The sequence below is a fragment of the Mastigoproctus giganteus genome, chromosome 5 (assembly GCF_048544385.1).
Source record: "Mastigoproctus giganteus isolate SK-2022 chromosome 5, ASM4854438v1, whole genome shotgun sequence".
NCBI lineage: Eukaryota > Metazoa > Arthropoda > Arachnida > Uropygi > Thelyphonidae > Mastigoproctus > Mastigoproctus giganteus.
The window spans coordinates 146,704,064-146,716,125 of NC_143579.1; the positions used below are offsets into that span (position 1 = coordinate 146,704,064).

Genomic DNA, 12,062 nt, shown 5'->3' on the forward strand with positions numbered 1-12,062 from the left:
GGGGAAGGGTTGACCTGAACTTAGCTCTGGAGACTTAACATGGCTTCCCCCACTTCAAGCCTCCCATAAACCAAGTGGTGGTATTGCACCGGTTGATGAGAGTCATCTACCACCTAGTATTGCCTGGTAACACAGAAGGGCAGCATTCCTCCATGTGGTGTGAGTGCCACACCTCGATCCCTGTTGGTTCACACCTGGGTAGTTACCCACAATGTGCTTGCGCATGGGGGTTATACCCTGGATTACTAACAGTCCGACCATTGTGAAGGTGCAAGCAGAGGATTTGGCTGTCACAGACCAGATTTCGCTGAAATTGGGTCCACTTGACTTGAGTGTCACCCGAATATCAGTTCTATCAGTGTTTTAGACTTACGAGTAGCAAGTACAGCTTGTCTGGCATATCTGAGAGAATGTCTGTGACAACCACAAGGACATTACTCAAGCATCTGCCAGGAATGTTGTTCAATGTCCTCTGGAAATAAAGGAATGATTCTGAAACATTATCTGGAGAGAAGAGAAACAATAATAAATATTATGAAATCCAAAAGACTGGTGTGCTATCAAGTGTATACTGCAGCACAGAACCTATCTTCATACCACCTATTCTACATTGAATCAGATACAAGTGAAGCATGAGACATTATCCTATCCTTATAGCTTGCTAACTTTTGATTTTCAAAATACTGCAGATTAGATAACTGCATGAAGGAACAGAACAGGAGCTTTTTTGTCCAAACCAGGAAAAAAAAAAAAAAAAAAATTTACTGACAACATATACATTTTACATTAAAATACAGCCATAGGATTGTTTACCAGTACAGTATGCATTCAAACATTTAGCTTACCTAGGATTTTTCTGTCTGTGGATTTCTGTTCAGATTGTCTGTTTGACGCACCTGAAGAAGGAGAGTGTCAAACATAATAGGGGCTACACGGAAAATTCAAGTATGTATAGTTTACTTGATATACAACTTTTTATTTAACCCTGCAATTTTTGTTTGAACAACATTTGTAATTCCAAAAAAATTAAAGAACAGTTTTAAATGATACAAAATGTAAATTATGAAAGCATACTTACCATTTTAAAGATTTTTCCAATACCACATGCTTTATTATTAAACTTACAAGTGATGCATATGACTGGAAAGCACACGAAGTTTCATTCTGACACAAGTGCCATATTTCTTCTAGGTTGCCAAAATGTAAATTCTGTTTTAAATAAAATCTCATTGTCAACATTCAGTTCAATGGTTTCACAACAAAGAATCAACAACAAAAAACTTTACAGGTGATTTTAATGAATATCACTATGTATTTATGTAATCATAATAATATGATACAGTAGAACATCGGTTATCCAAAATAATTTGAAAGGCTGATCTTTTTTTTTATTATTAACCGTAGTACAGTAAGCTCCAGTTATATTGATCACGTTTACAAATTGAATTTTGATTATAATAAGTGAAAGATCAAAATTACTACTCGTTTAAAACAGATTATACAAACAAAAAGCCCAATAAATCGAAAACTACAAATTGTTTTTATTGCTTTATGATTGTGACCTCTAGATACTGTTGCACATGGAAGACTGCTATACAATTTGGAGAGGTATGGCATCAAGGGTAAGCTGCTACAATGGATAAAGGGATGGTTGAGTGAGAGACAACAGAGTGGTAATCAATGGACACTGCTCTTCGTGGACAAATGTTATTAGTGGAGTTCCCCCAGGGTTCGGTGTTAGGCCCATTGTTGTTTTGTATATTTATCAATGATATTGATGAAGGTATATCAGGTTTAATGTCCAAGTTTGCAGATGATACAAAGGTTGGCAGGGTTGTTAACGACAGTAATGACAGTATGCTACTCCAACTGGATCTAGATAAGTTGGGAAAATGGGCTGAGAAGTGGCAACTGGAGTTTAACATTGACAAATGCAAAGTACTGCTTATGGGTAGCAATAACTGAAGAGAAAGGTACCAACTGGATGGTCCTACACTCAGGGAAGTGGAAAGTGAAAAAGACCTGGGGGTAATTGTGCAGCCAAATATGAAGTTCACTTAGCAGTGCAGAGGGCTGACAGGGCAAGTCATGGAGTCTTGTCAATGATATATAGGAATTTTGATAGCAGGGACAGGGAGGTGATAATCCCATTATACAAGGCAATGGTCAGGCCACACCTAGAGTACTGTGTACAAGTCTGGAGGCCTCATTTTAGGAAGGATGTAGAGTTGCTAGAACAAGTACAAAAAAGGGCAACAAGATTGGTGGGGGGAACAAAGAGGTGCTCTTACCAAGAAAGGCTTAACTTCTGCAAATTGCAGCACCTGGAGAGTAGGCACCTGCGAGGTGATCTGACTGAGATGTATAAGGCCTTGAATGGGTTGAGCAAGCTGAATGCTGATGGGATTTTTTGTCTTGCTCAGACTACGAACCGGAGGAGGCACAGTTTCAAATTGAGGAAAGATAGTTGTAGAATATATGTGCAGAAATTTGCCTTTAGCCAGCGGGTAGTTGATTGGTGGAACAGGCTTCCATCTTTTGTTGTGGAAGCTAATAGCCTAAATAAATTTAAGGCTGAGCTGGACAGGCATTTGGAATGAATGCCTGTCGAACTGTGCCTTTTTTTTTTTTTTTTTTTTTTTTTTTTTTTTTTTGGCTGATGCTGCATAAACTTGCTTTCTGGCATCATATGCCTCTACTAATGCTAATGCTAAAATTCTATGTGACCTTCAGAAATGTATTTTAGAAAAATATCACAGAGACTACTGGGTTTTCTCGAAAACCATGAGAGAATTTCAGATTAGTTTAGCTCCAGATTCGTTAAGAACAATATCGGCCCGAAACTATGCGATTTAATATTTTCCTCATTTTTTTAAGCTAAAATGTGAACGAAAAGAAAACATGTAGTTTCAACATTGCAACAAAAAACAGAAATTATTAACAGAATTAGAAAAGGTGAAAATTTAGGAAAAATTTCCAAAGAGTATAATGTGTGGACTTCGACAATTTATGTACGTCAAGAAAAATTCCAATGCTATAAGAGAATTTGTGTCGATTATGGATAGTGAAGGAGGATCTAGCAAGAAAAAGACGATGCCGCGAAAATGCCGCTTTCGAGAGTGCACTCAACTTTATTTTTTTGTTTTCTTCAGAGTGAAGTTTAGGTGAACCAGTGTCTCACTGTTCTCGCCCAATGTGTGAAAAAACATTGAATTTTAATCAAAAATTAAGAGGTAATGAAGATTTTAGAAAGCAAGCACAGGTTGGCTGAAAACCTTTAAACTGAAACACAGTATACATGAAATAGATATTCAAGACGAGAAACTTTCTTCAGATGAATTGGCAGCAGTGTCCTTTAAAAGTAAGTTTGCTTCAGTTATAGCAAATTAAGAAAGAAAACGTTTATAATGTTGAGACATGAGACAGGCTTATTATGGAAAGCATTCCCAAGAAAAACCCTAGCCATGAAAAGAGAAATGCCTGCACCAAATTTTAAGATCAGAAAAGAGCGAGTTACAATTGCTATGTGTGCAAATGCCACTGGGATGAACAGATTGACCGTGCTCGTTATCGGTACATCGAAAAAATCTAGAGCATTTAAAAATCTTTCTAATTTTCCTGTTTTGTATAAAAATGCCTGGATGGATGTTTCTGTTTTCCGAAATTGGTTTATAATTTTTTTAATTTAATTATTTATCTTATTTAATTTAATCATAAGGTAATATAAATTTATTTAATCTTACCTTAGATTAAATTAAATTTATTTAATCTTACTGGAAAAATTTTCCAGTTCGATTATCCAGAAAATTTGATATCTGGAAGAGGTCTGACATCAATTATTGCGGATAACTCGCGCTCTTTTAATAATAATAACTAGGGGGCTTTGCTCCCCAACCCCAGGCATGCTTTTCTACATAAAATGTAGAGGTAGTAGTAGTAGTAGTAGTGGCACGTGATGCAAGAAAGCAAGTGTATGAGCTTATGCAGCATCAGCCAAAAAAAAAAAAAAAAAAATCACACCATTCCCTCCAAATGCCTGTCCAGTTCCTCCTTAAATTTATTTAACCTATCAACTTCCACAACGACAGATGGAAGTTTGTTCCAGCAATTAACCACCCGCTGGCTAAAGGCAAATTTCCGCACATCTATTCTACATCTGTCCCCGTAGGTTCGTAATCTGAACAAGTGGAAGGATCCCATCAGAATTCAGCGTGCTCAACCCATTCAAGGCCTTATACACCTCAATCAGATCACCGCGCAGGTGCCTAGTCTCCAGCCACTGCAATTTGCAGAACTTAAGCCTCTCTTGGTAAGAGGATCCCTTCATTCCCCTCACCAATCGTGTTGCTCTTCTCTGTACACGCTCAAGCAAATCTACATCCTTCCTAAAATGAGGCCTCCAGACCTGTACGCAGTACTCAAGGCGTGGCCTGACCATTGCCTTATACAGAGGGACAATCACCTCCTTTTCCCTGCTAGCAAAATTCCTATATATCATTGACAAAACCCCATGACCTGCCCTAGCAGCCTGTCTGCATTGCTCAGAAAACTTCATATCTGACTGCATAATTACTCCCAGATCTTTTTCATTTTCTACCACCTTAAGTGTAGTACCACACAGTTGGTACGTTTCTCTGGGGTTACTTCTACCCATATGCAGTACTTTGCATTTGTCAAGGTTAAACTTCAGTTGCCACTTCTTAGCCCATCTGCCCAAATTATCTAGATCCTGTTGCAGTAGCACACTGCCATTACTGTCATTAACAACCCTGCCAACCTTTGTGTCATCTGCAAACTTCGACATTAAGCCTGATATACCTTCGTCAATATCATTGACGGAGGTATATCTACGTAAAATACACACCTTTTGAAATGCACTGATATTCTTCCTCCCCCTTTTTACTTCAATCCTTCAGCTATCTCCCTCACTCATGCTTTTTTTTTTTTTTTTGTTGTCCATCAGGAAGCTCAGGTGGGGAGCAGCCAGAATATTGTGGACAGCTCGGCTCACCTCCCAGTGGTGATGACAGGCAACATTGAGTCCCACTAGGGACCCTGCAACCAAGAGGGCAGCACAAACAACACAACCCAACCCAACCCAACACTGAACTACACATGCAACACACACAATGCTTTTCTGGCTTTACAGAGGCTCTCTATTCATCACAAGAGTACTGATGGCACAGATGTAGGAAACCACAGGTGGCATCTTACCCAAACACTATGCCACTATGATTGATATCTAATCAGGAAATGACCTATATAATTATTTACCTGTGCATTTGTAGTGACGCAATTGCCCCGCCCACTTGTACCACATGACTGGCATCCCTCTTCTCCCATTGGCTACCATGCGGCATTCTCAAGGTGGAATAAACATCACTATGTGATTATTTACCTGCGTTTACATAGGTCACTTAGGAAAAGGCCTTTTGCTTCGGGTTCCATAACGTATGAGGAAATATTGTTGCATCCGAAAGAGCAGAACTAAAATATTTTCAAACTATACAAATATTTTAAATATTTACAAAATACTAAACTATTTACAAATATACAACCTATATTGGGTCCCTTCATCAGCTGACATTACAATGGAACATCAAATAATGCTGTGCATGGTCATATATTAAGAGTGAAGCACGTGCACCAGGTTGGTGAATGTTGTTATGGAGGCAATTGTCTTTCAATGGAAGACAACAATGTAATTATTTACCAGTGCATTTGTAGTGACATAATTGCCCCGCCCTCTTTGCCCATTGGCACGAATAAATATTATTAGGAGAAAAACATTTTTAATGTATAGAAATAAATTAAAATAATTATAATAATATAATAATCATTCATAATAATATATCATTTATTCACTAAAATCATGTAAATAAACATAATATTTACATTAAATATGTAAAACCATGCATAATAGACAAATTTTGTGAAAACAGCAGACTACATGGAATTATGCAGCCAAACAAGTAATTGTCCTTGGCAAGGTAAACAAAATTCAGTGATGTAATTAAAAATGGGCAGCCTAGCATTCATACAGTCAAACAAACTACCAGATCATTCATCAAACAAAATATTAGTAGCTGCCTACCAATGAATTAAATCAGAATATCATCACAACTGATAAAAGTTACTGGTGGGGGTGGAACACTTAGGAAAAAAGTTGTTTTTTATTTAGTGAAGACTAGAGGACCACTAGGACTTTCAATATTTCATTAATTAACATAACCATGCAAAGCAGTTTAGTATCAGTATCAGGCATAAGGTGCAAAGAAACCCTAGACCTTTGTTACAACAAGTCACATAGATCCAATCCAGTTGTGATTTGAGTTCCTCAAACTTAAACCATCCATGGAGGTAACTGATTAGAGTAATTAACAACTCCCTGACTAAAAGACGTTTTAGAGAGAATTTTTTAAAGAGTCAAATAGTTGTAAAGACGATGGTGGGTTACTTGAAAGGTTTTTGAATGCAAATAATATGAAAACCACAAAAAAATCATTTCAGAAACTACAGGAGTAATAGTTTGATTATGTTAAAAAGTCAGAAAAAATTTCATATTTTGAAGTAGATTAATGGTTAATTTGATAGTATGAACCAGAGCTATAATGCGTAATACATTCTACGTTGATATCAATATTTGTAAAAGAATAAGAGAAATTTACCTCAATATGATACATAGAACCTTCCCTATGGTACTCTCCAGAAATTAAAACGAAAACAATTAAAAAAAAAAATCTAAAATCTTACATTACAGTAAGAAATAATGAACAATAATTAAAAATCAAATGAACACAATTAAAATGAAACGAACACACTTAAAAATCAAGTAGTTTCATTCACAGGAATGAAAATTCCCGTGATCACGACATAGTCGAAAAGCATTGTCAGCTTCAGGAAGGAAAATCATTTTGCATTTTTTTGGCTAAATTAATTTTTTACTTAATTTTTAATTGCATTAAATTGATTTTTAATTGTGTTCATTTTATTTTTAATTATTGTTAATTATTTCTTACTGTAATGTAAGATTTCCGATTTTTTTTTTTTTTATTGTTTTCATTTTAATTTCTGGAGAATACCATACAGAAGTGTTCTACGTATCGTACTGGGGTAAACTTCTCTTATTCTTTTACAAATATTAATGGTTAATGCAGGAACATTATTTTCAAGAGTCACCTGAAGGTGACCTGTCACTACTACCATGTTAATAATTCCAAAGATATAATACTGCATATAGCTCTTCAGAAAAACACAATATTCTAATGGAATGTTACTGTTAAATGGGTAAATCTTGTTAGATGACTGCTAAATCTGCTTTGGTATCTGTTTCAGAACCATCAATATATATATGAGGAGAACTGCATTTGAAGACATTTCTTCACTGAATGTACTTTTCCAGTTTGTTTGTTTATGAGCTTTATGATGCAAGGGCAGCAAGGCCATAATACGCCTTCCTTTTCCAGTAGGTCTCAAAAGTGCTCAAGTGGGTTGGGTGAGATTGGGTGAGTTGGATGGCCAGGAAAACAGAGAAATTACTGTCATGTTCCAGAAACCAGTTAGCAACCTGTCAGACCTTGTGGCATGACACATTGTGTTTTTGATAAATCCCGGAGTTGTCTGGATACACTGTCATCATTAAAAGGTGTTTGGTCAGTAATGAGAGAAAGCAGGAATTCCCATTGAGCCATTGATTAACTTGATCAAAGGATGCAGGGCATGTCACAAAAACAGTTCCAATCTATAATATCACTATCTCCAGCCTAGTGAACACAAACAGTGCATCCAGATGCATGGCCCCATGTTTCGTTCGAGATCACGTCAATTCATTGCAAGACAATTTATTTGTAGGACAGTTTGGTGCATGACAATTCACTGTATGCGACAATTCAGTGCATGATAGTTCGGTGTATGCAACAATTTTAAGCATGACAGTTTCGCATACAAGACAATTTGGTGAATGGCATTTCACTGTATGTGAAAATTTGGTATATGACAATTGGTTACTACAATTCAGTGAGTACGATTTCATGAATTCTTTAGGAGAATTGGTATATGGCAATATGCTGCAAATGGTGAATTTAGTGATCATAATACAGTTCTTGATACAGTAGACTTTCAAAAAAACCCGCACCTTCAGGGATTCAAGATGGCGTTATTTAGATTTTTTCGTTAACTAGAAAGTTTTATTTTTAACATATTTAATGCAGAAATAATGAGACCAAATAAGAAATAGAGAGATTAAAAATGCAATTTTATTAATGGCACATAAAAAAAAAAACAAACGTAGACGATCCGATGTTATATTCTTCCATTAATACACTTCTGCTTACACCCAGTTCTATTTTCTTTATTATATCAAGTTTAGTCTGCATGGTTGGCACAGTGGTATTGTCACCGTCCTCCCCTCACCGGGTGGAAAAGGCCCGGGTTCGAATCCCGTCGATGATCGAAGAACTTTTATAGGCTTTTTTCACTCCATGGCTGAAGTAGTGGGTCTCAGGTGTAGATAACAAGTTTTTTCTCCCAGAAACGGGTTTTTCGTCCAGCAGAACATGCAAATCGAGCAGAGAACACCCGCAATTCACAGACACAATACACATGTATATGAATTAACATTCCAGGTGATCCTAATGTAATAGTTTGTATTATATCAAGTTTGTCACTAAGCTTTAATGTTGTTCTTCTTTTCTTCTCTGTATGAAGTTTATTAACTTTAGGAGGAGCCATAGCGAGGAGTTTTATTTTAAAATAAATGCAAAACAGTGGTATAATCCATGATATCAGTACAGAATTCACTTTCAAAATGGCGAGTATAAACAAACACAGTAATCATGTGACTTGCCGTTTTCTTTTTTCAGCACTGAAAGACATGCTGTACGTATATATCCCATCTCAATGTGCTGTTATCTGGGGTGCCGTTATTTCGACAGTCTACTGTATTTTGATATTTTTGATGGAGCATACTATCCATCTTTGTTGGGATACAAGAGAATCTTGTTCACACTTTACTTTCACTTCTGTAAGTTGCATTTTTTTTTAGGAAATACACATAAGTGGGTGGGTTCCAGAGACCAAAATTAGACTTCGCTAATGGATGCCAGCTGGGTAACACCTTCTTGTGTTTGGTTTGCAACCTGCACTATAGGTTTTATTGAAAAAAATTAGTGGCAGGCTAGTAACATGGATGGGTTATGGGTAGGTCGATAAGCTTCCCTGGATAGTTGTGTGGGGGTCATAACTGGAGTCCAAGTCCCCTGCATGGAAATGCAATCTGGCCCAGTTAGACATTTTCACCAGGGCCCATGGCAGTTCTCAACACTCCTGACTAAGGGATGTATGCCATAAGATACTTAGTTAGCATGGAGTCCAGTAGTTAAAAGGGTATTTATTTTTGCACCAAACAACAAAGGTTGTGAGGCATTGTATATAACACCTGTGAACTGCATATATTGTATTGTCTGTTTGCCTTGTCTCTCTGTGTGTGTGCATGCACACGCATGTGTTCAAATAATTTGGAAGACTTAGTCATCACACTAAAAATTTTACTTACCACGACAATATTAGTTTTAAGAGAGGAAAGATCTTTTTCTAGACTCAAACTCATTAAAAAATAGAGATCATTCATTCTGTAAAACTGGCTAGTACTGTCCATAGAAAATTACATATACAGTGTCTTCTTAATTTACATGAGGGTTACATTCCAGAATGTCGCGCACAATTTAAATTCATGCATAATGTAATAATCACCAAAAACTGCAATAAGAGGCCTATGAAAGTATCTCTCGCATCTAGTTAAGTTACCCCTACTGGTACATACCATTCTTTTTCTTTGGTTGGAAGATTAGGCACTCTAATGAAAATGAGCAACCGGAGAGATTTATTCACCTTTATTGATTTACTTATTTATTTATTATTATTTTTTTTTCTATAGTAATAAAATGTGTGTTCACTGTAATCAATATATACAGTACAACACAAACAACTGAGAGAGAGGGGGGGGGGAGAGAGATTGGGGTGAGGGTGTTATGCAAACCTGGGAGATAGGGATTCACTTGACTGCTCCCTGAGTGCTTGAAAAAGGAATTCAGGGTTAGCTGTTTTTCCATATGTTTTCTCATGCAACAACTCATTGTAGCAACCAAGTTCTAGCATAAATTTACATTGCACTTTAGAGCTTCTTTCAAGATTAGAGTCTCCATCAGCTAACAGATTTAGTCCGTCATCTATAAGATTTAATGTTTTTGATATTCCTTTTACTGTCAGGCTCTGTTCTTTAACCTCTGGGCTTTAGCTCACTGCTGCCTCCTCATCTTGAACACGATGCTGCTTCAGTGCAAACTTATGCCACAAACTGTGAATACAATTATGTGGAACTTCACACCATGCAGTACCAGCCAACATCCATTTACTGTCCAACTTCAAACTGACAGGACCAACTTTTCATCTTCCTCGTTTATTCATTCAACTGCCATTTTCTGGAACAACCTTCCTTCATACGTATTTTCTGAAAATTACAGTCTTCAGAAGTTCAAGTCTAATGTCAACAAATATCTTCTTTCATCTTCTCAACCTCCAACCCATGCATGGTACTAAGTACTATAGGTTCTAATACCTCTCGTCTTTGGGATTTTCATAAAAAAAAAAAAAAAAAAAAATCTGTCTTGCTATGAAAAGCAATATACATAGAGAACATACTATGACACATCAAAAAAGGAATGAAAATTCTTCAGCTCAATCTAGTTTCAACTAATTCCATTGGCAATTCACAGCCAGTGCCTAATGTAAACACATCTCATCCTTTTTCTAGTTCCACACAGAAGAATTTCTTCCAGATATTCAATTACATCATGATGTTCCAATTGGTCTATTCAATTACATTCATCAGATGTTTGAAGATCAAAAAAACGTTCCTGATTCTAGTGATGAGATTCCTACACAACAAAGATATTATTTAAAGGCTAGAACTGAAAAAAAAAATTGAATATTAAAAGGTTATGAAAATTACTCTAAAAAGTTTTTTTCTTGATATCGTTACTTAAATAGTACAGTAAACCCTTGCTATTCGCGGTATCTGTATTCGCGGTTTCGCGTATTCGCGATCGCTGATTTAATATAAAATGAAACCTAAAAAAAATGTGAATTTTAAAGCGCCGTGAATATTATCCGCCATAATAAAACATGGGCGTGGCTAAAATTATCTTTCCCGGTCAAAACAGCGCTCAGTGGGTGGAGGGAGAGGAGTGACAAAATTGCGAGCGTGGATGTTTTTCGCTAATCCTTGTTCAGTATGTGTTATGCACTTGCAATGGAAGTTTTTGTCGTTTGCTTTTAATTTATATGCTTATAAATTGAATAAATTTATCAATTGATATGATTACAAAAGTGATAAATCTACCGTTTTGCAGTGTAAAACAGACTTTTTCGAGTGTGTTAACAGATGAAAGTGACTTTATTGTGAACAAGTTCTTTCTAACCCGTACAAAAATATGGCTACGAATAACAAGAGAAATGTGAAAATATCAAAGAAGGTGATGACATTAGCGAATAAAATTGAGTTATTAGACAAAATTTCTAATGGTGAAAGTGTCTCCACAGTGGCAAAACATTATAAAATCAATGAGTCAACGGTACGATCAATTAAAAAATCGGAAGAAAAAATCCGCCGTAGTGTCCGTGAAAACGCGCTAATTGCTTCAAAAATTTGCTCTGTAACTCGTGATGTTAAATTAGAAAAAATGGAAAAGGCTTTAAATCTGTGGATAGAAGACTGAACTCAAAATAAAATTCCGTTAAGTTCACTCATCATTCGTGAAAAGGTAAAACTCCTTTATCAACACTTTAGCAAACTGGTGATAGCACTGGCGGGATAAGTTTTTTTTTTTTTTTTCTAGCAAAGGCACTGGTTTGAAAGATTTGTTTGAAATTTCAAATAAATATTACATTTAATATTAAATTGTTTCTTATTTTCATTTCGATGCCATATGCTTGCATTTCACTATGTACATAGTCATATTATGAAGGTACATATAATACATACATAGACAAAATTTTAGACTAGT

General features: G+C 36.1%; 1 protein-coding gene across 1 annotated transcript in view; it reads right to left on the reverse strand.

Annotated features, from left to right (window-relative positions):
• The window catches only part of LOC150085750 (AP-5 complex subunit beta-1-like), an 842,186-nt gene that overhangs the window by 714,903 nt on the left and 115,221 nt on the right, over positions 1–12,062 (reverse strand). The window contains exon 5 of the mRNA XM_090374678.1: positions 1,079–1,209. Coding sequence (XP_090230804.1) covers positions 1,079–1,209 — 131 coding nt within the window. The remainder of the gene's footprint in view (positions 1–1,078; positions 1,210–12,062) is intronic.